This window comes from Podarcis cretensis (genome assembly GCF_951804945.1).
Source record: "Podarcis cretensis genome assembly, chromosome: 17".
Taxonomy (NCBI): domain Eukaryota; kingdom Metazoa; phylum Chordata; class Lepidosauria; order Squamata; family Lacertidae; genus Podarcis; species Podarcis cretensis.
Window position 1 is genome coordinate 3626393 of NC_137187.1, and position 26500 is coordinate 3652892.

General features: G+C 47.5%; 1 protein-coding gene and 1 long non-coding RNA gene across 3 annotated transcripts; one reads left to right on the top strand and one right to left on the bottom strand.

Annotated features, from left to right (window-relative positions):
- On the bottom strand, window positions 1–24907 carry GPR162 (G protein-coupled receptor 162). Of its 2 annotated transcripts, none has more exons than XM_079960277.1 (5): window positions 24816–24907; window positions 17734–19858; window positions 7704–7893; window positions 4076–4227; window positions 1–945 (listed from the first exon to the last, which is right to left on the bottom strand). In XM_079960277.1, exons 2-5 carry the CDS (start codon window positions 18643–18645, stop codon window positions 397–399), a joined length of 1803 nt encoding a protein of 600 aa, XP_079816403.1. In that variant the 5' UTR covers window positions 18646–19858; window positions 24816–24907; the 3' UTR covers window positions 1–396. The 2 variants fall into 2 exon arrangements, with proteins under 2 accessions (XP_079816403.1, XP_079816402.1); XM_079960276.1 differs by lacking the exon at window positions 24816–24907 and adding an exon at window positions 22930–23080.
- Window positions 23214–26500, top strand: LOC307206920. Its single transcript, XR_013834538.1, has 2 exons — window positions 23214–23535; window positions 26273–26500. It is a non-coding gene; the product is annotated as an uncharacterized lncRNA (long non-coding RNA).

Sequence of the window (26500 nt, forward strand, 5' to 3'; positions counted from 1 at the left end):
TGACACTCCAAATATAGATTTCTTTTTAATACCTTCCTGTCCCACACTTGGCAGCCGACGACAAGCGTTTCTCATAATGGGTGGAGCTAAGAAAAGGGAGGGGCGTGTGGCACTAACAATGCTACTGAGGGGGTGGAACTGGAGAAAAAAGTGCCCTCCGGTGAACTGCGGTGGTCTGTGCTCACGTCTTGCCACCTGGACGCAGGGCTCCGTGGCTCCTTCGAACAAAGCCGGTTCTCCTTCCGCACCACATCAGGACCCCGCCGTGGGCACCACCCCCCTCCTCTGCCAACATGGTGAGAAACACAAGGACCTAAAAACACCCCTTGGGTCCTGGGGAGACACGTCGAGTTTTGCTTAAAAATCCGGAGCCCAGCAAATGCTTTCACCGCCGTTTCATAGGCCGAGCTCCTGGAAACCGCGTGCTTCCTGAGCTCCCAAGGTCCGTACCCCGGGCTCCTGTTCTCCGCTGTAGAGGTATAGGTTTTCCCCACCAGTCAGTGAACACCGCCGATCCTTCTCGGGGCCGTCTTCCTGCTGGGTGCCGTCCAGAGAGTGGCGCCTCTCCTGCTGCGCCGCCAGCGGCAGGCGCGAGTGGCGTGGGCTGCTGTGCGGGGACGGCACCGGCGTCTCGTCGATGAAGGTGGTGATTTCGTCGCGGAAGAAGCAGACGCTAGACCCCGAGGCAGGTCCCCGGGACACCAGCCCGGCTTCCAGGAACTGCCGGAGCGTGGTGAACTCGTCTTCGGGAGGCCGGTGGCGCCGGTGGTGGTGGTGGTAGCTGCGGAGCTCCGGCAGCAGGAAGCTGGGGACGCCTCCGTGTTTGTGAGGGGTAGGCACGCGGATGTCGTCGGATGAGGACCACTTGTGGAGGAAGGAAGGCGAGGAGCGGTGGGAGGAGAAGATGTTGGTTTCGTCGTGGGACATCCTCCGGGAGAGAGGGACCTGGAAGGAAAGAAGGAGGTGAGAGACAGCGGGCAAGGAGGTTGGATGGCATGCAATATATAGGCTTCCTCTCAGGTGGGTGCTTTTGCCATTCTAAGAGAACAAGGGAGGCGTTCATAGTGAGTTCCAGCACCTCTTTTTCGAGAAAAATAGCACTGGGTAGGTCCAATGGCAAATATATATATGTGGTGCCTCGCAAGACGAAATTAATCCGTTCCGTGAGGCTCTTCGTATAGCGGTTTTTTCGTCTTGCGAAGCAAGCCCATTGACAGCTTAGCGGATTAGCGCTATTAGCAGTTAGGCGGCTTTTAGCGATCAGCTGTTAAGCGGCTTATCAGCGGATCAGCTGATAAGCGGCTTAGCGGCTTAGGAAAAGGGGGGGGAAGGGGGGGAACCCGCAGGAACTCGCAAGACATTTTCGTTTTGCGAAGCAAGCCCATAGGGAAATTCGTTTTGCAAAGCGCCTCCAAAACGGAAAACCCTTTCGTCTAGTGGGTTTTCCGTCTTGCGAGGCATTCGTCTTGCGGGGCACCACTGTATATAGAAAGAGAAAACACAACACAGAGCCTAGGACTTGCCGATCAGAAGGTCGGCGGTTCGAATCCCCGCGACAGGGTGAGCTCCTGTTGCTCGGTCCCTGCTCCTGCCAACCTAGTTCGAAAGCACGTCAACGTGCAAGTAGATAAATAGGTACCACTCCAGCGGGAAGGTAAACGGCGTTTCCGTGCACTGCTCTGGTTCGCCAGAAGCAGCTTAGTCATGCTGGCCACATGACCTGGAAGCTGTACTTCAGCTCCCTCGGCCAATAAAGCGAGATGAGCGCTGCAACCCCAGAGTCGGTCATGACTGGACCTAATGGTCAGGGGTCCTTTTACCTTTACCTAGTGCCAATATTTCTGATGTACTTTCCTCGAGTTCTGCGACTATGCAAATTTCATAGAAATGTTTTGGGTATGTGAGTCTTAGTGAGCGACACACACCTGCCCCGTAACACCACTTTGTAAAGAAAATGTGACACGCCCCTGGCTTTTCTAGTTTTGTTTTACCTTATGTGCTTTTGGGGGCTATAAAACTTCCAAAACAGAGAAAGAAAACCCAAGTGTTCTACTAACACAGATTCGTGGTCCTGAATTGTGTTGGTGGGAGAGTCTGGAGTACATTTTGGGTGCTCAGTTCATACTTGCTCTGTTTTTCTTTTTTAAAAATATTTTTTATTAAAGATCTTCTTGATTTACAAACATATGTGCATTGTCTCTTTTTTCATGCTGTGAAGTCTTTTCTACAGATCAGTTACATTGCTCTGTTTTCTAAGGAGAGAAGGGGTCAGCAAAGCTGTCCTCACAATCCTAAAGCAAAGCGATCTCTCAGCTCTCCCTCAAATGTTCACCCCTACATAAATCTCCACGTTGGTTTTTTCCCCTGTGGTGCACCCAGAAACAATGGTATCCCCACCATTTGTGGGTACACACACAGACCAGGTAATGTGTGGACTGCACACTACACTCATACAGTGGTGCCCCGCAAGACAAATGCCTCGCAAGACGAAAAACCCGCTAGACGATAGGGTTTTCCGTTTTTCGAGGCGCTTCGCAAGACGAATTTCCCTATGGGCTTGCTTCGCAAGATGAAAACGTCTTGCGAGTCTTGCAAGTTTTTTCCCTCCCCCCCCTTTTTCTAAGCCGCTAAGCCGCTAATAGCCGCTAAGCCGCTAATAGCGCTAATCCGCTAAGCCGCTAATAGGGATGCTTCGCAAGACGAAAAAACCGCTAGACAAAGAGACTCGCGGAATGGATTATTTTCGTATTGCGAGGCACCACTGTATCTCGGTTAAAGTTGCTTCAGGTTGAGCGTTTTCAGGTTGTGCTCCGTGGTGACCCAGAAGTAACAGAACGCGTTACTTCTGGGTTTCACCACTCGCGCACGGGCAGATGCTCAAAATGACATCACACGCATGCGCAGAAGCGGCGACCCGCGCATATGCGGGTTGCGTTCTGCTCTGGATGCGAATGGGGCTCCGGAACGGATCCCGTTCGCATCCAGAGGTACCACTGTATTATGACCTGCAGTTGATAGTGCAGTTGACCCACTATGGATCCTGTCCGCTTAATATGTCAGTGCCTGTCTTTGCATGCACGGGAAGTCCCTAACTCACCAGCTACCCTCACCTGGTTTAGCCAGTCCATCAAAGCCATTTCCTTGGGTGTGGCTGCTGTTGCATGCTGATGGCATCTAGGAGCCACTTCTAGGAGGGCTGAATGCAGGGTGAGGACCAAAGGTGGACAAACTACCCCAGAAGGGGCATGATGTGTCCCCCACCAGAGGGGGGTGCCCCTTCCCTAACACCCCATACCCTTGGGTAAGTCCAAACCTTCTCCCTTTTCAATTCTGGCTGGGTCTGCTTGCATGCGGAAGTTCTGCTCCCTAGCATCTCAGGGAAGAGGGCTAAGGAAACCATCTGACTCTGTGAGGTGGATCCGGCTCAAGGCAATATCATGACAGAGGAAATTTTCAGTGAGCAATGTAATAATAATAATAATAATAATAATAATAATAATAATAATAATAATAATTTATTATTTATACCTCGCCATCTGGCTGAGTTTCCCCAGCCACTCTGGGCGGCTCCCAATCAAATGTTAAAAACAGTACAGCATTAAATATTAAAACTTCCCTGAACAGGGCTGCCTTTAGATGTCTTTTAAAGAGAAGATAGCTGCTTATTTCCTTCACATCTGAAGGGAGGGTGTTCCACAGGGTGGGCGCCACTATGAGAAGGCCTCTGTCTGGTTCCCTGTAACCTCACTTCTCGCAATGAGGGAACCACAGAAGGCCCTCGGCGCTGGACCTCAATGTCCGGACTGAACGATGGGGGTGGAGACTCTCCTTCAGATATACTGGACTGAGGCGTTTAGGGCTTTAAAGGTCAGCACCAACACTTTGAATTGTGCTTGGAAACGTACTGGGAGCCAATGCAGATCTCTCAGGACCGGTGTTATGTGGTCCCAGTCCCATAAATGTGTTAAATAAACAGAATGTTGGTTTGTTGACATTTCAAATGTTGGCAGGCGTGATCTGCCATGTCCCAGACTGGCAGCCAAACCCTCGCACCCCGAAGAAGGGGACTGCCTACCTGCAGGTAGTGCACCCTGTCATGGGGCAACAGCATGTGATGCACTGGCAGCAGCTTAGCATCCCTGGGATCCCGTTTCATAGATGCAGCACCATTGGCATCAAATCGCACTTTGCAGATCCTCCCGTCACCGTAATCGTCACCAGTGCCATCTAGAGGACGACAAGAATGTCTTTGCCACATTTTCGCTCCTCCCCTTGTTCCCCACCTCAAACAGACAGAGGCAGACTATGCAGGCGTGGAACATCTGGATTCTTGCGCTTTGAGGAGGCTAGAGTGTTCATTTGTGGCGAGCTGGTTTTCTAAGCGGTTCGTCACGACTGTGGCATCTATTGCCGCAAGCCTGTAATGAGCTGGGCTTGCATGCAAGTTTCCCACAATGCAGCCTTGCTTGTAATCTGTGCTTATGGGAAATAGCTTGCCATTTCTAGTTGACTACGTGCACAAGGAAAACCCGTGTGGATTTGACCATGCCACAGTGATGGTGTGAATCCACTGTCACTTCTATTGGTGCCTTTAAAGGAAACACCATCAGGATTTTGGACAGGGATGCCATAGTCATTGGGTATGTTACTTAGGAGCATTGGGATGGGCAATGCAATGTACTTGATTCCCCTCCCCCCCAAAAAAAATTATAGGAATCACTGTTTAAGTAAGAGGAAATGGACCGTCTTACGCATAGCTATCAAGCATCCCTTATTTGGTGGGACAGTCCCTTATCCCAGCGCCATGTCCCGCTGCTGTCCCTTATTGATGATGTCCCTTAAATAAGCTACTGAAGGTGATGGGGCCCTTTCTATGTCCAGCTGTGCTTTGTCAACAACAAATTGTTGCTGTTTTTTGTGTTGAATATATGCTATATGGTAATTTACGGACCTAATAGGTATCTAAAGCCATTTGCATGCAACAAAATATGTATTTTATCAAAGTAATTGTTGATCCCTTATTTTGGCTGCTGATCCCTTATTTTGAGGCTGCTGGTCCCTTATTTTCAAATCTGTAAGTTGACAGCTATGCTTACATTTAAAGGCAGAGCCAACATTTTTAGTTTGGTGGGGGGTGTTTAAAAGTGGCCTTATCCTATTAAGTTCAAACACACACATTTCTCTACTGGAATAAGCTCTGAAAGCACTTTTCTACAAAGATGGTGAAAGTGACTGAAGTAACATCCAGCCTGCATCATGAAAGTTTCAGTCTGGAAGTAAAATTCAGCAATGTTGCAACAGGTTTTTTAAAAAGAAAGAAAGAAAGAAATGTGATTGTTTGCCTAAGATGATGAGTAGAGATATAAACAAATGAATGTACATGTGCTACTTTAAAACAAAAATGTGATGCATGAGAGTAAGGGCAAAACTGATGGCTGACCCGTTATGCAGCGTGTTGGGAGTATATGTCTGTAATGAAAAACCAGACTTACACCTGTGACTGTTGTTCGGCTCTTACATGACTCTTCACTTTTATATTCATTTTAAATAATGAAGATGGGTTCAAAGCCTTTATCTCCTAGTTGGTCCACTGAAAGGTCAAGTGATATAAGAGGTCAAGTGGTTTTTGTTATGTACTGAGTCGAATAGGATCCAAACTGCAGCAGTCTGATTGGTCCTAGAATAATAGGATCCAAAAGGCAGCAGTCTGATTGGTCCTAGAACAATAGGATTCAGAATGCAGCAGTCTGATTGGTCCTAGAACAATGCAGCAGTATGATTGGTTGGCAGGAACCACCCAATCATGCTCCAGATAGAAGTGAATCCACAACCTGATTGGCTTACAGCAGAATTCCGGAATTAGCCAATCATGTGCAGCCCATTGTGTAAATAATGTATATAAAGCAGATACTTTGAGGGGACTTTCATTCATTCCTCCTCACCACTATGAGCTGAATAAAGAGCATGAAATCCCTTTGCGACTCTGAGTATATTTCACTAAAGATAATAAACTCTGGGAAGGGAGAGCAGCAGACAGAGCAGGGACACAGCTTACCTGCTCTCAGCCTTCACTACCATGCACCACACTGTATTTCTTTTCGAATTATAGTAACTACTTCCAAATTTGCATCAATCTATGTAAGCTGATATACAAAAATAACAATGCAAACATGTGTCCTCTTTTGCCTCTTTTTGTGATGCATTTCCCTTTTTTGGTGATATGATAGTATCCCCTCAAGAAGAAAACCTCTGCATACACATTTTTTTTCTTTGCCTCGATACATTCAGTTTTATCTGCCTATACCTACTGCTATTAAAACTGCTTGATGCTTTTAACGCCGTTTTTCTGGTATTTCAACAGCAACCGATGCAATCACCATGAGCGAACACCAGTTTAACTACAATTCTGGCTCATCTGGAAGATGAACCCATTTTGTTCCAACATTAGCTTCCATTAGCTAGGGACTAGATTGGCTGCAACGCTGGATGATCTGTGATCAGATCTATGCTGTTTTGTAAAAGGTAGATGTAGCTGCAATGGGGGGGGGCGGCAATATGGTATCTGTATGTTTTCCACTGTGGGGATTTAGATTGGGGGAAATGTGCAGGGGGGGGGAGGATAAACCCCTGAACCCTCATTTCTGCAGCCCCACTCATGCCTGCGTTTATTTTTCAAAATGCAAACAAATATGGGAAATTTAGTCATGGATCTCCTGACTAATTTGCCCCCAATTCCAGCTGCAGATCCCACAAAGCGTTGTCCATTGTTCTTTTTCCATCCCCACCCTCTCCAGCGTTTTGCCACTTCCTCCAGCTATAGAGAGAGAATGCAGAAAGAAAGAACACAAAAGGGTGTTTAAGGAGATAACAGAAATCACTGGATTAAAAGTGACCAAAAGTCCTGAGGTAGCATTATTATCAATTTACGATAGGGTGGAAGGTTCGCGGGCTATGAAGGACTTGCTCATAGATTTATTGACAGCTGCACGAATTATAGCCAGGAAGTGGAAGGGGCAAGCAGAATATAAAATGGAAGAATGATATAAAGAGGTGTGGGATATGGCTATTATTGATAAATTAACATGTGCTATTAAGGCAAGACGGGGAATATGCAGGAGAAATGATTTTAAGGAGATATGGAAGGTATTTGTAGAATTTGTACTGTTAAAACGGAAAGGGGTCAAACCATTGCAAGAGGTGTTGAAATTTGGGGAGGTTGGATAATTACAATGGAATGGTCTCGGGGGTGGGATGCACATTTTTATTCTTATTTATTTATTATTATTACTTTGTCAATAATAATAATTTTTAAAGAAAGAATGTATAAAATGTAAATAAATGTATAAAATATAAATAAAAGAATGAAAATGAGGGGGGGGGGACCAGCCATACCTGAAGAAAGAAAGAAAGAAAGAAAGAAAGAAAGAAAGAAAGAAAGAAGGAGGGAAGGAAGGAGGAAAGGAAGTTAGGAAGGAAGGAAGGAAGGAAGGAAGGAAGGGAGGGAGGGAGGGAGGAAGGAAGGAAGGAAGGAAGGAAGGAAGGAAGGAGGGAGGAAGGAGGGAGGGAGGGAGGGAGGGAGGGAGGGAGGGAGGAAGGAAGGTAGGAAGGAAGGAAGGAAGGAAGGAAGGAAGGAAGGAAGGAAGGAAGGAAAATACACAGAGCCTCCTCTAGCGTAGAGAGAACATGGGACTGGAGCAGCTCACCGTCTTCCCCGTCTTCCTCTGACATTATTGCCACGCATTGCTCCCACACAGTACGGACGTCGGCCCGGTAGCGTTCACAGGACCAGATGAAGGATGGCAAGAGCAGCGTCTGCACCATGGAGCACCAGAGCACAGCCAACACCATCCAGGTAGGAGCCGTGTCGTAGCGCAGGCTGAAGAAGCTCACCACCTGAAATCAGAAAGGAAAGGAGGACGGGGACATTGTGAGTAACATTCCACCATCAGGCTCCCTATTCTCAGCTATAGTGATGTATGGAAGTGAGAGCTGGACCATAAAGAAGGCTGATCGCCGAAAAATGGATGCTTTTGAATTCTGGTGCTGGAGGAGACTCTTGAGAGTCCCATGGACTGCAAGAAGATCAAACCTCTCCATTCTGAAGGCAATCAGCCCTGAGTGCTCACTGGAAGACAGATCCTGAAGCCGAGGCTCCAAGACTTTGGCCATCTCATGAGAAGAGAAGACTCCCTGGAAAAGACCCTGATGTTGGGAAAGATGGAGGGCACAAGGAGAAGGGGAGGACAGAGGATGAGATGGTTGGATAGTGTTCTCGAAGCTACCAGCATGAGTTTGACCAAACTGTGGGAGGCAGTGGAAGACAGGAGTGCCTGGCGTGCTGCATGGGGTCACAAAGAGTCGGACACAACTAAACGACTAAACAACAACATTCACAGCTAAGTCTGGAGACAGGTCCCCCCACCCAATACACACAGAAGAAAAGCTGAAGAAAGAGCAATCACAGTTCATGATGTTTACATTTACCCAAGCAGCAACACTGCTGCACTGTAGCATTTAATGCCCAACGCTACCTACCAGCAAGTGGCCCCTATAATACTTGATATATCCCCCCGTCCCACCGCAAAGTTAGTGTAGTATACAGGAATTTTCTGTACATGCCCCAACTAAATAATGTAGTTTAAAGCAAAATGTCTTCCTCAGGGCCAGCCCACTCATGAGACAAGGTGAGGCAACTGCCTCAGGCAGCAAGATCCACTGGGGCAGCAGATCCTGGTGTAAATCTTCATTCCCCCCTTGTTCCTGATACAGATCTTCATTCATCCCTTCTTCCCCGGCGGGGGTGTGTGTGTGTGTGTGTGTGTGTGTGTGTGTCACCATTTTGCAGTTCACCTCAGGCAGCAAAATGTCTTGAGCTGGCCCTGGTCTTGCTGCTTAACCCTCTCCCACACACTCATCAAATAACTCAGCTTCATATGCGCATTAGGCTCGTGCGCCATGTTCCTCACCATCATTCACATAAGTGGTTTACATTATGTCACACGACTTGACATTTCCACACATATATGCTTCCTTTCTTCCACACCTTTGCAAAGTGTTTTAAGCATCTGTGTTTTCAGGCATGGGAAAGAAAACTACACAGGAGAAATGGTTGCCCTCTTGAGTCTCTGGCTTCTGTGTATTTTGTACATTTGTTTGTTTGTTTGCATATAACAAGCAGTGATCATTTTTAGAAGCAATAGAAATGGAAATCCACTCACTCGCTTAAAAAAATATTGACTTGTGTTTTGAATGTGCAAATACCGTATATTTTCGTGTATAAGACTCCAAATTAAGAAAACACCCCTCAGCACTACCCGTGTAAAAGACGAGCCCCAATTTTAAACCTAATTTTTTGGTAAAAAATAGCTAGTCTTATGCACGGAAAAATACAGTAAATAATGCCATTATAAATAAACAATTGCTTGCATAATCTTGCTCATTTATCCATTCCATTATGTTAAATCATGTGAACTATGTTACGGAATGTACCAGACAAAGCTAATACAGTGGTACCTCGGTTTAAGAACAGCCCTGTTTACGAACAATTCGGTTTACGAACTCTGCAAAACCAGAAGTAGTGTCCCCGTTTGCAAACTTTACCTTGGTCTAAGAACGGAATCCGAACAGTGGAAGGGCACCAGCGGCGGGAGGCCTCATTAGGGAAAGCGTGCCTCAGTTTAAGAACAGTTTCGGTTTAAGAATGCACTTCCGGAACAGATTAAGTTCATAAACTGAGGTACCATCATACAGTGGTACCTCAGGTTACATACGCTTCAGGTTACAGACTCCGCTAACCCAGAAATAGTGCTTCAGGTTAAGAACTTTGCTTCAGGATGAGAACAGTAATTGTGTTCCAGCGGCGCGGCAGCAGTGAGAGGCCCCGTTAGCTAAAGTGGTGCTTCAGGTTAAGAACAGTTTCAGGTTAAGAACGGACCTCTGGAACGAATTACGTACTTAACCCGAGGTACCACTGTATTCGTAAATAATATTGAGTTAATTGATGGCAGTTTTGGAGCAGATTAAAGAGAGGTACGTTTTGCTTCATGGTGTATCATTTCATAAGTGTGATGTTTGTTAACATTTTTTGCTTATAATAATAATATTATAATAATTTATTATTTGTACCCCGCCCATCTGGCTGGGTTTCCCCAGCCACTCTGGGCGGCTTCCACAAAGACCAAAAATACACTAATATGTCATACATTAAAAACTTCCCTGAACAGGGCTGCCTTCAGATGTCTTCTAAAAGTCTGGTAGTTGTTGTTCTCTTTGACATCTGAAGGGAGGGCGTTCCACAGGGCAGGCGCCATTACCGAGAAGGCCCTCTGCCTGGTTCCCTGTAACTTGGCTTCTCGCAATGAGGGAACCGCCAGAAGGCCTTCAGCGTTGGACCTCAGCATCTGGGCAGAACGATGGGGGTGGAGACGCTCCTTCAGGTATACTGAAGGTATGCTTCTTGGCATATAAATTACACTGAAATCAGGGCTATCTCAAGAAATTTTCGCACCTGAGTCAAACTACAAAATGTAGGGGGGCATGGAAGAAGGGTGAGTAAAGATCTACATGGGGAACCTGGGAACCAGCAACAGCAGGTAATGCATTCCTTGGGGGCTAGATCTGCTGCCACTATCGTTCTTGCCACCTGAGGCAGCCTTGCCTCATGGGTGGACTGGCCCTGATGAGATTTCTATATGTTCTAAAGTAAACTGGGAAAATCCATATTGGGGTTTACTGGGGGTGCTGAAAAGATGGTGGATTCTCCCACCCAACAGAGCAGCATTTAAACTCCCTGGTTTCTACACTAATTTTCCATGGCCGTTGTTGAGAGTTTCCCTTAACTTCTGTTTGGGCTGTGTGAGAGGGTGTCTCTAGGCTGTGAGAGGTGCCTGCAAAACGCAGCTGGTAGCTGAAAGTGAAATATTTTTGGCAAAGCTCCTGCATTAACATGGGAGTCATTCCTAACATTAATGGAAGCATTGTAACTTGCGAGCTAGTTCGCATACCTGCCTCACTCACAGCAGAGACTTTATTCTGTGCCTGGTGCTCACTGCAAAAAGCTCATTCAACTAGTTCACCACAGGAGGAACTGAATTTGTGCACCTCGGTGCAAGCAGATCAATGAGTTGAATGCTGACACGTAGCATTTCAGCTTCCGCTCATGGCAAGTGTTAGGCAACTTGATTCATTGCAAACAAGCACTAACAAAGCACTTTAAAAACAAACAAATGCTAATCGTTGCTAGAATAATGTAAAGAGCAATGGCTGATCTGGACTTTGTCTTTGAGCATGGGTAGGCACACTAAGGCCCAATCGCCTTCTAAATCCAGCCCGTGGACGGTCCGGGAATCAGTGTGTTTTTACATGAGTAGAATGTGTCCTTTTATTTAAAATGCATCTCTGGGTTATTTGTGGGGCATAGGAACTTGTTCATTTTCCCCCTCCAAAATATAGTCTAGCCCCCCACAAGGTCTGAGGGATGGAGGACCCGCTCACGGCTGAAAATGTTTTCTGACCCCTGTCTTTGGGAAACTACGATTTTCAGCAACTCCACCATTCTAAATCACAAACTAGGTGTGGAATGTGGTTACACAAATGTTACCAAAGTAGTGCATCAAAATTCACGTCCCCAGACCTTTGTGGTCTTTTTATTTAAAATGTATGTGTATGTGTTTTAATTTGCAGTCCATATATTCTGCTACTGTGCCAGACAATTGTAGATATTCTAACTGCTAAGCCGTGGCAACCACGTGCCCCAGTAGTGCTCTTAGATTTGCTAACAGTTTCTGCTACTTAAGAGAGAGAGAATGAGGCATCTAATCATAAGCTTGCATTTTTATTAAAGCTTATATGTTTAATCAGGGCTTGTATTTTAAAAATGAGCTTAAAATGTTTTATGCCAGGCAGAAGACCAGCTGCCTAGAAGAACCTTGGCAATGTTTTACTCCTAGACAAGGGGCCCCCCTGATTTATAGCAGAAAACAATTCTCAAAGTCGTAAAAAGGGAATTACAGGCTGACAGCCAAGGTTACACTGACCCTACAAATTAAGAGTGGATAAATAGTAAAATGAGCCATATCTTCTTCCTAAGGTTAAGAAGGTCAAGAGCAGTGAAAAAGCAACTGGTCTGGCTGGCAGAAACAGAACATTTTTGGGAAGTCTTTTCTAAAGCTGTTTCTTTCTTAAACTAAGATCCTTTTAAGATTTCTTTTCCTTTTAAAAGGTTGTTGTTGTTGTTGTTTAGTCGTTTAGTCGTGTCCGACTCTTCGTGACCCCATGGACCAGAGCACGCCAGGCCCTCCTGTCTTCCACTGCCTCCCGCAGTTTGGTCAGACTCATGTTTGTAGCTTAAAAGGTTATTTATGTATTTATGTATTAAATATATTAGCTTAAATATAATTATGCAAAGGATTTAAGAAATGCTAGATTCTTATTTCATATAGTTGGAAGAGATCACAGGGGCCATCAGCCACCAGCCCCCCCCCCCTTGTCAGACAGGAGACGCCATCGAGCACTCCTGATATATGGTTGTCAGGCCTTTTGTTTAGAAACCTTCAAATGAAGGAGATCTCTCAATGTTGATGTGAACTCAAAATCCTTGACATATGCTTAAGATAAAAATTCAAGATTAATCATCTGTTTTGGAAGGCAATAGGGCAAGGAGGGCAAGAGGTGAGCTGGTAATTAAGATTCCTTGTTGAGACACATGTAAGATATATTACTACTTATTTGTCATTTATAGATAGAAGAATATATAGCTTTTGATTTCCATAAAAGGCAAGAGGAAATGGGTGTATCTTTTGTGATTGGTTCTAGCAAACAGCCAATAGGAATTTCAACCAGGCTGATTGGACAGAGGCAGCCACAGGAGGAGCAAGGGGGCTGGATTAAGGAAATATAAGTGCTGGCCAGAATGGCAGGAGGCCAGGCCAGAGCTTGGTAACCATATACCACTGTGCCTCATATTTATTTGTCTGACAAATAAATTATTATTTTAATTTCTCTATTGCTGCGTTGAATATTTCATTCCAGCTAAGCGTTAACCACAAGCAGGGTGCTACAAGAAAGCATTATTAGAAGCTCTGTATTCCCCTCTCCATTGCTGGAATGTACAGCCATGGGTGGGAAAACAAAACTCCAGGGGCATGAACTGTGCTTGAAAGTGACAAGGATTCTAGGGACCTTTACTGAAACTAACAACTGCAGTCCTGTCTCTTCCTGGGACTCTCATAACAGTCACACTCCACCTATTCCTGCTGCCCCCAGAACACCGGCTAGAGAAGCAGCTCTGGGCTTTATACCCACTCAACAGGGACCCGAGGGAACATTTTATGAAAAGGAAAATGCAATTCCGGTTTGCTCTGAAAGGTCAGGACTTCTGAAAAAGTATCTGAGGGCAAACGTTGCAAAACTGATTTTCTAACCTTGATGCTTGCTCCCCCACAACAAACACTCTGTGAGGTGAGTAAGGCTGAGAGACTTCAGAGAAGTGTGACTGGCCCAAGGTCACCCAGCAGCTGCATGTGGAGGAGCAGGGAAGCGAACCCGGTTCCCCAGATTACAAGTCCACCACTCTTAACCACTACACCACACTCTAATTCTAGCACACGCTGACCTATCTTCCACTAGACAAGGATCCTCCAGAATCTCTCACCCCAGTTGCCTGTCCTTGCATCCCCAGTGCTCCTTGCACTATAAAGGGCTTCCCTCCCCACACCCCATGCCTTGTGTCAGGCCTGGTGCCAAAGGTCTGCCAGCTTGGGCATTGGCCAAGGGCCCCAGGAGCTCCAAAGGGCCCTGCTGTGCTGCCACGTAACATCCTTCCCAGGGCCGGATTTAGGTTTGATGCGGCCCTCAGCTCCTGAAGGTAATGGGGCCCTTTATATGTCCAGCTGTCCTTGTCAACAACAAATTGCCACTGTTTTTTGTGTTGAATATACGCTATATGGAAATTTATGGACCTAATAGGTATCTAAAGCCATTTGCACATGCAGAATGTAAAAAAGGTAAAGGCAAAGGACCCCTGACAGTTAAGTCCAGTTGCAGACGACTCTGGCGTTGTGGCGCTCATCTCGCTTTACAGGCCGAGGGAGCTGGCGTTTGTGCACAGACAGTTTTTCCGGGTCATGTGGCCAGCATGACTAAGTCGCGTCTGGCACACGGAACACCAAAACCAGAGCAGCGCATGGAAACGCTGTTTACCTTCCCACCGGAGCAGTACCTATTTATCTGCTTGCACTTTTTTTCTTTTCTTTTTTGCATGCTTTCGAACTGCTAGGTTGGCAGGAGCTGGGACAGAGCAACGGGAGCTCACCCTGTTGGGGGATCTGAACCGCTGACCTTCTGATCGGCAAGCCCAAGAGGCTCAGTGGTTTAGACCACAGCGCCTCCTGCATCCCTTTGCAGAATGTAGGCACCCTATATATAGAAATGAGCAAACCAGTTATATTTTAGGGAGCAGGCTAGCAGGCGGGGCCCATTACTTACATCATAGGAGCCTACACAACACAAAACACTGCTGCTGATGTAGGTTTTATTTTATTTGTTTTTTGTCTTATATTTTGGAAATGTACATCCAGGGGGTTTTTCCCTAAGCTATAGCTTGTTTAGCTTATACGTAAATCCGGCACTGATCCTTCCCACCAGGCCTCCAGAGGTGATTTCAGTGCAGGGCAGGCAGCGCTGCCACTTTCAAATGGAAGCCAAACTCAGCTCCCATCGTTAGTGGCTGCTCAGCGTGTTTAATTCTAGCAGGAATGCAGTACCCCAGCCTAAAGAGCCATGACATCTATATATTTACATATATTTATGGAGCTACAGTTCCAGTAGAACCAAGACTACAGATAGGTCTTCCCCTGGCTGGGAGGCCTAATGACAACCCCTGTGCCAAGTCTAGCACCAGCTTTGCATTTTACTAATGTACAACAGGCTCCTTCCGCAGCAGAACTACGACACTTGGTGCCTGCTTGGTACTCTCTGCAGGTCCAGTAGACGGGGCCTGAGGACAGAGATTGCATGGCTGTGTGTGATGTGTGTGCAGTCACCGAAGCATGTAAGTTAATTTGTCAAGGGGTGCCAAAAGAGATGGACATCAAAGCTTAGAGAAGCTGAACAGGTGGGGGGGAAATAGCTTAGGTACCTACGATATAATCCACAAGTCCTTTAGGCTGCCTGTTGTTTCAAGATAACATTATTTCAAAATATCAAAGGCCCGCGTTTCAGAAAATAGCATCTCTTTATGTGTATGTGTTTGCTCCTTTCTTAAAAGTTCTTTTGATCTGCCAATCCTAACAGGAACTGGGGAGCCAGGACAGAGATTATGCCCTCTAGAGGCTAGTTGGAGGAGTATATAAATGCAACCTGAGGCTGGGAACAGATGGTTTTCTTCAGTTTTTAAAGCAAAACAGCACATGCACTGCGCCTCGTGGTGTACGCATCTCACTCTTGTCTTTGGTAAGCAGTTTTTTGTAAATTTATTCAGTTCTTCAAAATCCCCCTAAACCTGTTTGATCAGAGGCAATGGTGGGACACAATAATTGTGTGCGTATATCAAATTCTAAACCACAGAGCCTAGGGCTTGCTGATCAGAAGTTCGCCGGTTCAAATACCCGTGACGGGGTGAGCTCCCGTTGCTCGGTCCCTCCTCCTGCCAACCTAGCAGTTCAAAAGCGCGTCAAAGTGCAAGTAGATAAATAGGTACCGCTCCGGCGGGAAGGTAAACAGTGTTTCCATATGTTGCTCTGGTTTGCCAGAAGCGGCTGAGTCATGCTGGCCACATGACCTGAAAAAACTGTCTGTGGACAAATGTTGGCTCCCTTGGCCTGTAAAGCGAGATGACCACCACAACCCCTGAGTCGTCTGCGACTGGACTTAACTGTTAGGGGTCCCTTTACCTTTAACTTTAAGAACATAAACAGATATTTTTTAAAAAATAATAATAATGTATAAGCAGGTAAATGAAATGTCTTGGTAGGCTTGCCAAAGCAAAAACAAAGCTGCCAGACCCTAGACTGCCAAGGCGCTCTGTGACTTCAGAGCAGCTAAACCAATGGCAGGTGGAAGGGCGAGATGACCGCCACAACCCCAGAGTCGTCTGCGACTGGACCTAATGGTCAGGGGTCCCTTTACCTTTACCTTTACATCAAGGCCAACAATGCCTCTGTCGAACTATGCTCATTTTTCTCTCTAAAATGAGGCAGGGAGTTTGTTGACTTTCTGAAACTGTGGTTTTCAAGCTATGTTTCAGGGAACACTGATGTTCCTTGGAAGCTAAGTGGGGATTCCTCAGTGAGGTGATCAATAAGCAGGGTTCTCGGAAAACACCCTGTGCATCGCTTCTGATCTTCCCCTGAGACGCTTAGATGCAGTGGAGTGTTTTGGGGTGAATTCTAGTGCACACATTGCAATGGGGAGGGCTAAGAGACTTGGCCACATGCCCCACATGAGTTATGTCCCCAAATATCCTGCAAAATACAGGGAGCCCATGTTGGAGTCTCAAAGGTTCACTGCAAACATGTCAGTGCAGAAAATGTTTCGTAAAGGTTCGAAGTCAGGAAACTGATGTTAGCATCTGTCTGTCTCAAGAGACAATGGAGTGCACCTCCAGGGGTGAAGTCAAACCGAAGTGACCTCCAAGGGGTGCAAGCTTGGGCGGTGCATATGGAGGTCCTGGGTTGCCCGTATGGCAAGACCCCCCTCTCAGACTCACTTATGTGGCCAAGGAAAAGCAGAGCAATAGGTCTGGCACTAGCTTGTCTGCAGGAGTTGCCAGAAGGAGGTGTACAAGGTGCCATCTGGCTATGGGGATCAGTGTAGGGCTTACTCCATAGCCTTTTCTTCAGCCAAAGTTATTCCCCAAAGCAGTGGAGGTTTAGGATTAGAGTTTCCTTCTCCTAGATGGGCTACCTTCCCAGGTTGATGAGCCCCATCTGCCCCTCATTTTCCTTTACAGCACGTACAGTAACCGCTTTCTTGACCTTTGGACCCATTATTGTTCTCAATCTGCTGAGGCCGGTCTTCGCATGCAGGGGAAGTCCCTAACTCACTAAGGGTTTGAGACCCATTGGCTACCCTCATCTGGTTTAGCCGGCCAGTTGAAGCCGTTCCTGGGGTGTGGCCACTCTAGTACGCTAGCAACTTCTAGGAGCCACAGGTGAGAGAATGCAGAGTGGGACCAAAGGTGGACAAACTGAAAAAGTTTTTCTTTTTATGTAGCAGTATTTTTTTTAAAATGGTGAAGACTCAAAATGGAACATTTGAGCCCTAAGGTGAATTTTTCAGACACAGGTATGAGGAAGTTTCAGACAGAGAGTTATGGTGGAAATTGTTTCACAACCTTTAGAGTGGTATACGTGATCAGTACCCACAAAGGAATGACCCTCTAAATGGAAAATGGGGTGAAATTAATCTGGCGCTCTTGAAAGGGTGGATTTTACAGTGAGGTTGAGACCAAATTCCTCAAGTACCCTTAGATAACCTCTGTGCTGTGTCAACTTTTGACATAATAAACTATAACCAAATAGCTATGGGTGTGACCTTATATTAAGCTCTTATCCAAATTTAGGGCTGGGCGTAATTGCACTTTTTAACAATAAAATGTAAATTGAAATTCAAAGGTGGACAAACTACCCCAGAAGGAGCATGATGTGTCCCCCCACCAGAGGTACTACCCCTTCCCTAACACCTCATAGCACTGCTCTGGGACAATGGAAAAGAGGAGGAAGGGGTATTTCTTACCAAAATGGGCACTCCGGTCAGTGTGTCGTAGAGGAAAACGATGGCACTGATGAGATTGGTCATCTGCATGGAAGTCTTGGCAGATTCAGACCCATCCAGCGACGACCGCCGTTTGCCCCTAACGTCCTCCACCACGATAGTTGGCACGTTGAAGGTGTTGTGAGCTGAAGACGGGCAAGCAGAGGCGGCTTCCTCCGCTCTCAGGTGGTGGCATCTGTGGTGCCTTCGGTGAGCCCACAAGGTCTGGTAGAACGTGATGCCCACGCAAACCAAGCCCATGACGATGCCTCCGAGGAGGAGCAGGCTGAAGCACACGCCGAAGCCCAGGCCTATCTTGCTGACGATGAACTGGCAGCCGCTGGCGTAGTAGCGCTCCCCGTTGTTGTGCCAGCCGATGGAAGGCAGCGTGGAGAGAATGAAGGACACCATCCAGATCCCCATCACGGCGTGCAGGGCCTGCTTCTTGGCGTTGCTCAGGCGGTAGTTGACAGGCCATCTCACCATCCACATCCGGTGGTAAGACAAGGAGGCGACGGTGAAGCACGTGGCCAAGGCCAAGGTGTAATAGGTGGAGACGAAGACCTTGCAGATGCTCTCGTTCCAGTCGTAGTCGGAGGACTCGCGGCGCAGCTGCACCACCGCATAGGTGGTGAGCGGCACGGCAGCCATGAGGATGTGGGTCCCTGCCAGGAAGCACAGCAGAAGCTCCAGGGGTTTGTGCTTCTGCTGCTTGGCTGTGATGCTCAGGATGATCCAGGAGTTGGCCAGCAGGGCCAGGAGCCCGCAAGCCAGCCACCACAGCGAGTTATTGTGCAGGGTAGCCTTTGAGAGTTCCTCCATGGGGCTGCTGCCTCCACCGCGATTCATTGTGCCTCCTCCACCTTGGGATCTGGAGACAGTACAGAGGAGCATGCACAAGGCAAAGGGGTGCCTGTCTCATCTACTTCCGGGAGGAAATAGGAGAGAACTGTAGAAGGAACGTCCGGAAGGTACTGCCATGAGGGGGGTCCACTCTCTTAATCCTATTCCTTATTATTCCTTCCTCCTCTGCTCCTTCTGCATTCTTTGTTTTTCACTCTTTCGATCCATACTCCCTTCTTTAATTTTTGTCTCGCTTTTCCTCTTATATATCTTTTAAATTTATATCTTATTTTAATTTTGTTTACAGAACACAAAGAAACTAGCGAAAGAAGACAGAAGGCTGCAACCTGTATCAGCCCCCTCCTCCTACCTTTTAGAGTTATGTACTAATGCCCTGCTTTGTCTGTGCGGAAAGCTAGTCCACGTATAGTAACAGGATCCTTATAACTCTTTGCAGCTGTATGCTGGATAATATTGAGCAACCTTTTTGAGGATGTCAGCCTATGCCCATTCCTCCTGGATTTTGGGAGGAAATGTAAGACACTTTTCCTCAGACCCTCTGGTCAGCAAAAGTTGCTTTCCTGAATTGCTGGCCTATGTATTTACTGATTTACTACTAGTTTTAGTGATAGCAGTTTGGCATTTTGTCTATTTCAGCTGCTTTTCTTCAAGAGGCTCTGTATATTTGTGCGGCTGGTTCCCTTGTTGCGTTTTAAACTGGCTTTATATATATATATTTTTTTACACAGCATCAAGTACAGAGGCAGAGGATATACGTTGAAAATAAATAATAAATTTTAAGGAGGTGAGATAAGCAAGAAGCATTTTTATTTACTGGTACTACTTCTCAGGTTGCTTGCTTGCTTGCTTGCTTTCTGTCTCCCTCAAGAAAAAGAAATGAAAAGAAGATAACCTTCTCTTAACCCCACACTGCTCTGACTCTCCTGGATGAATAAAGGGTCAATGGGGAAATGGAACGGTGCACAGAATGAAAGCCCTGGTTCTCAGAGGGAGAAATAGCAGACTTCTGTCACCAAACACCTGAGCTGCAGGCCACTGAGTGCGCTCTCTCTCTCTCTCTCTCTCTCTCTCTCTCTCTCTTCAGTGCCTACAGGACACCAACATCCTCTGCTTCTCAGTGGCTCAGTGTCGCCAGAACCTTCTCCTCTTGTTTGGAATCTGTAGGCAGCCAATCAACAACTGCAGGAGGGAATAATCGTTTCCCCAGAGTTCCTTGGTAACTCAAGAGTTTAGAGAAACCTTACTGTAGAATGAAAAAAAAGGAAAGTGTCAGAAAACAGCTCCATCTCTTCCAGCCTTCTTCCCCACCTTGCAGAAATCATTCCCAATTCAACAGCCCACACAATGAGTGTGTATAGCCTAGTGTGCCAAATTGCTGGATCAATAGAACAATGAAATTGTATATCAGGAGTTGAACCACATGGCAGCCACATGTGCCTCTTGTTACCTGCTCTTTTGCACCCCAGGCCACAATAATTTCATGAAATATGAAAGTATCTGCTGGGAGGTGGGTGGGAAGGGGAGGGTCCTAGTTTTCTCCCCCTGCCTCTTACAACTCCCCTGTGCTCGGCAGGAGGCAAGCTGAGCCAGTGCCACAGACAGTGGATTTCGTGCACTGCTAAAGGTGGCCGTGTGGGAGATATACCTGGCCCCTGAGGCACAATTCACTGGGGAAGTTCTTCTGTGCAAGTCCCGCTGACAGAATTGGGAACAGAGCTCCCACTGCTTTCATCTACATTAAGGCAGAAGAACTTTCCTGGTGAACTGCACCCCCATGTCCATTAGATTATTAGTGGGTGGGTGTGCCAATTGGATTTTCTGCCATGGGCATCAAAATGTCTTGGGCTGTATCTGAACAGCCAGTACTGAAATACCTTGCAGTGGTGGTTCTCAAAGCACTGCTGAGCAGACCCTCATATTTCCCTATGCTTTTCCTTTTTTGCTTTTCCCATGATCTGACCAACTGGCAGCCTTGCCTACTTCCTTTTCTCCCGAAGAGCAGAAGTCTGTGCTGTTGCCGCCTGACGATGCCCTTTCATCGGTCCCCAGTCCCCACATGCTGTTTCATTCCTGAGCTCCCACTATAGTTCTGCTCCTCCTCCTCCTCAGTCCTGCTGCACCCCCCCCCCCCATTCTTCTCTTGCCATCGGTTATTTCCCACAGCTCTCTGCCAGTGACCCCCTGACCTCATAACCATCATCCACTGCAGTCCTGTCTCTCTACACGAAGCTCAGCTGATAAACCTCAATCCATCCTGACCCATGTCTCCTCAATTTGCCCAGAGTCATGCATTTGGCCTATTTGTTCTTTCTACATGATTGGCTGTAAAATATTCTTCAACTGCACAGCCTCTCCCTGCCAGGAAGGTTTTTTTGCTGCACACATGCAGCCTTCCTGGAATAGTTCCAGAGCAAAGGACCACCCAGGAGACTACAGCCTGGCAGGGGGCAATGGTGGCTGGCCTTGAGGGGCATTCTTAGAGCTATCACTTAGCTTGACCTTTAAAAAAAGGGGGGGAGAGAACAAATTGCTTCAGTGTCAATCTGTTTCCTCTGAGATAGCTGGAAATTCCATTAACAGTCTATCCATGCTAATTTACAAATCTTGGGAATCACATCATGAACACCTTGTAAAAAAGAGGATCAAAGACTGGCAAAAAGGTCTACTACAGTACCTTATATCAGTGTTACTGACCCTGGTTGCTAGCCTGGCCTGGAATCCTGTTTTGCTTGCTTGGTGGTGAGCTTTTTGTACAAGCAATGTTTCCACACACACCCCTCCCCAAACAACAACAACAACAACTTGCAGGTGATGTGACAGAGCCATTACTACCCATCATACAGGCATTGTTTTTTGCTTCCCATGCTACGGTTTCTGGCTGGGTAGCTTCTGCGGGTTTTTATGATGCTTCAGCATCCGACCATATTTGGGCATCTCAGAAAACTGGCAGGACCCAACATGGGTGTCAGGTGTGTCCGATCACTGTGCCTGTCACTTGCAATTCACACTCGACCGTCCTGATGACAGTGCCGGCCACTGCTAATCTGAATGGCACACGGAGGTCTAGCTGGGTCAGCTCAGCCCAGAATGACAACGGGTTCCCTAAACGCAATACGAACAACACAACACCTTTCCCATAACTTCTGGTCAAGCCTCGCAATACTAAGCTGGTTGGCTAAGACATCAGCCCGCTGCCTTCTCCTTCTGCCTTTCCTTACCCTGGGATGTGGGCCTGCCTGGTACAATGGCTGGTTCTCAGCAAGCCTTATGCTGGCAGATTTCCACCCCACACGGCGCTTCCTGTTAAATGCCAGCTCCCACCATCCTAGCCGTCTTTCCATATGGGAAGTTCTGCCTGACTACGGAAACAAGTTAACTCACTAGCTCGTGACGGGGAAGAGGCAGAAAAGGAGGGACTCGGAGAGAGAGTAAGATGACCCAGAAATGAAAAGAAAAAATAAAAATAAAACACAAGGTGGGCATGAGAGAAGAAACCTGGCCGAGGCTGGGCCAGGAAGAGCCCCTGCTGTTGCCCTATGGGGCTCAGGGGGAACCAGGAATAATAAAGGTGTGTGGGGGGGGGGGATATTCCCCACTGACACATCCTCCCCCCCCCCACCAGTCCAACACTATATATCCTTCTGTCTTGGGCAAACCTTGGCCTCAGCTAAGTTACCATGGTTATTGCTGATGAGGGTAGGCCTGGGGGGGGGCAAGGGTGCCAACTTGAATAAAATACGGGGGGGGGGGGAGGCACACAGGTAAGCCACGTCCTGCAAAATTGATTACGAGGTGGACACACACACACACACACACCATTGAATGGCAGTGTCTATCAACTTGGGGGTTGCCCTCTCAAATATTTTTTTTGGGGGGGAGCGCGAAGGGACCTCGGTTCCTTAGAGTTGGCTCCTATGGGGATGAGGAAGGTGGGGGTGGGCAGGTAGTAAAGGGGAGAGCGGCACAGGCCTGCCGAAGTGAGGATAAGAGAATCTGGCTGAGGTGGGCGCAATCACCCAGCCGAGACAGATCCGTGCCCACCAGTGGCCATGTCCAAGTCACGAGGAGGGAGATGGTGGCAGTCGGGTCCTTGCAGCCTCAGGCAGGCAGAGGCCTCCGTCCTGGGGAGAAGACCGGGGTCAAGAGCTGCGCGGTCTCCAGCCAAGGCGAAGCGCGCCGTCCATCGCCCGAAGGCGCGCAAGGGCTCCGAGGCGCCCCTGGGGCAGGCTGGGGACCGCGGCGCGAAACCCAGGCCGCCCCTTCCCCGCGGCCCCGGCGGGGAGGCAGCGAGCTGCGCCAGCTGGTCCATCTTACCTCTTGCCGCTTCTGCTGCCATGGCGACCGGAGCATCCTTTGCTGCTGCTGCTGCTGCCGGCTGCGTGCGTGTCTGCCTGCGGGAGCGGCTGCCTCGCTCGCCGGCCACGCCGCTCGCTCCTGCCCGCATCTCGCCTGGAAGTGGCTGGCGAGGGGGAGAGCGGGCGGAGGAGAGATCCTGGGGCGAAGGAGGAGGGAGATGGATGGCGGGCAGGCGGGCAGGCGGCCCCCTACCTACCTTAGCTCCCCACCCACCCACCCACCCAAGCGAATCTCGCTTGGGCTTCTCTTAATGGCCGCGGCCCCGGCTCGGCCGCCTGGGCTGGTGCGCGCGTGTCCGTCCCCTCGGCGCGCTCGCTCCCTCCCTCCGTGTCCCCGAGGGAGGTGGCAGCAGCATTATCCCGGCTCAGGGCTTCTCCGGGATTGGAGTCCCTCTCGGGGGAAGAGAAGCAGCAGCAGCAGCAGGAGGAGGAGGAGACAGAGGAGGAGGCGCGCCGTCCGTGCGCCGAGCCCGAGGGCGTTGCGCGCCTCCCATCGCCGCACCGGAGGGGATCCAAAGCGGCCTCGGGCCGGGATGGAGACGCGGGGCCGGGCCCGGGGTAACAGGTGTGATGGCGGCAAGTGGGGTGGTGGGAGGACGACGACAAGGGAACGGAGGCAGGCCCGCTAGAGCGCGCGTCACGTCTGAACGGGAGCATAACAGGAGGTGGGGGGGTTGTGTAAGGCAGAGGAAGACGAATCGGCCACAGGCGGGAAGAGACGTGCACCGCCACCAGGGGCCTGGGGTTGAAATGTGGGGTGTGCGGTCTTGGGGGTGGGGGTGGATCCGGGGACACGTGTTGGGCTGCTTCGCACGGATCGCGCCTTATCGGCAGGTGTAGACGGTGATGCCAGCGCGCGCTAGCGTCGCCAGAGGAAATGCGGCCCCTGGTGTATCCCCGAGGAGAGAAAAGCTCTTGGGGCACGGAGGCAGCGCAATTTGGAATGGGAAAATGGCCTGGCACCCTCGCTTATGTACTACTTTGTGGTGCCCAGAGGAGGCTTTTAAAAAACCGGTTCTTTTCCATTGCTTTTAATCTGCACTAGCTTTAATCTCGTTTATCGTTGCCATATATATTTCATGCTGCTTTTGTGCTTTGCCGTTGTCTTCTTTTATGGTATTAATGTTTAATCTGTTCTTAACATAGTGGTTAGCCTCCCTGGGAAGCCAGTCATATAGGGTGGCCTATAAATACTGGCAATAAATAAATCAAGTGTGGATATCATCTCTCTTCTGTGTAAAACAACAACAACCTTATCTGCTTCCAGACAGAGTCAAACTTGCTGTAGTTCTGTAATCTTGCAGCAGTTGCAGAGGCCACCAAACCCAAAGGCAGCCCAAATCAAATGAGGTTTTTATTCCTTTTATTTGGGTTGGGGAAAGGCATTCTACACTGCCGTCGTCTCACTAAAGCCAGCCCAAGACATATTGCTGCCTGAAGCAAAGCAAAGGATAAATGCAGAAGATAACTGTTGACAGGACAGCATCCTCTGCATCCCAGGGAAGCACTTGAAATTAGGTGCCACAGGGCAGGCCAAGAGGCTGCTGGATGGATTTAGATGAGTAAGGGAGGATATTTTATTTCTTAATTATCCTCCCTCTTTTTCTCACTTTTGTGAGAATGCAAATGTGTATTTCAGCGGAGAAAATTACCGCTGAAAATTACCATGCACAGCTTATCTTTAGAAGTTTTTAGGACAAGGTTGCGTAACCTTCCGGAACAATTATTCTATCTAATAATGCTTAGGGAAGACTTGGATCCTCTCCTTTTATATGTTTCCCTCTTAACAAAGAAATCACTCTCAGACAGTTTAAGTAAACCAGAAAAAATAGGAGGTTTACTCACCTTACATGTATTGCCAGGTTTCAACAGGTGCAGTGATGAAAACCAGACAGGTGATAATCCTTAAAAGTTACAAAGGTCCATAGTCCAGTTCAAAATGGAGTGCGTTTCCTGGAGAGCTCACAGGTAACCCACCTTACCATAGGTAAGAAGAAGCTTGTGAAGTGACAGGAAGGGATAGAGATTAACCCATTTACTTTTTCCTGCCACCAGGTTTGGGGATATGACATCATTAGAGTCCTCTCTATACAGTACAGGTTTTGAAACTCCATGGTGCCATTGCTCCTGTTGGTGACTGTCTAGCAATCATGTCTTTGTGATATGGCTGCAGATCGTTCCACAGTGGCCACAGATCCTTCAACATCCCTCTGTCATTCCTCACCTCCCAGCATCTGTCACTTGTTTTTTGCAACCCAAAATTTTTATTAGTTTTCACAAATATTATAAACAAACAAACACACAAAACAAACAAACATAAATCATAGCCTTATTGAAAATTACAGTTACTAACTTTGTTAAGTGACTTCCTCGCTTCCCCTTGGTTGAATTTCATTGCATGTCCTTTTAACGGTTTTCCAAATCCCAATTTTTATGAAATTTAGCCTAAACATTAACATCCTTCTATTAATTCATCACTTAACATAAATAAAATCCTAAGCCCATTAAGTATCTGCAAGCTGTTTTTAGTTAGTTTAACTTAGCAAATTTAACTAAATAATCATTAAATTTATTCCACTCTTCCTGATACTCCTCCTCCTTCTGGTCGTGGACTCTTCCGGTTAGGTTGGCTAGCTCCGAAAAATCCATCATTTTCATCTGCCATTCTTCTATTGTTGGTAATTCTTGGGTTTTCCACTTTTTAGCTAACAAAATATGAGCAGCAGTCGTGGCATACAAAAATAATTTAACATCTTTCTTGGGCAATTCCAAACCTGTTATTCCAAGAAGAAAGGCCTCTGGTTTCTTTATAAATGTATATTTCAACATTTTTTTCAATTCATTATAAATCTTTTCCCAGAAGTCTTTCACCTTGGGACAGGTCCACCACATATGATAAAAGGTTCCTTCCTTTTCTTTACATTTCCAACATATTGTCACAATTATGATATATCTTTGCTAATTTTACATCTGCCACTTGAGGCAGTCATCCCACTCCTAATGATAGGGCTGGCCCAGTGCCATCACCGGAAAAACCCCTTTCCCTGCCACATCTCTTTCAAAAGGAAAAGGCTAGGAGATCATCCTTCATTAGGCTAATGGCTTTCTAATAGTTCCAGAATGATCCACTGATGGTTTCATCAATTAAAGCTAATGACAGGAGAGTTCAGAAGGTAACCCTCCCCAGCTGCTATTTGCCCCAAGGGAGTATGTGTAGAACTCACCAGTACCTGAATTATACTTGTAAGCCTTGAAGTGCAGGTCAAATAACAGGAAGTGTGTGTGTGATTTTCACTTTGCAGGGGAAAAGGTCTCTGGTACTGCTGCTCTGATAAAATGCAGGGCAGCTGCTATCAAGTAAAATCAAGATGGGAGATCCTCTCACTGATTTCCCATGTCACATGGTCCTGAGGAATACCTACCAAGGCAACAGGTCCCAGAGAGCTTTTAATCCCGTTGCTTCAAAGCAGTGGGCAGCACTATGTGTAAAATTCAAACTTTAATAAACACAACATGTATTTTGTAGTTGA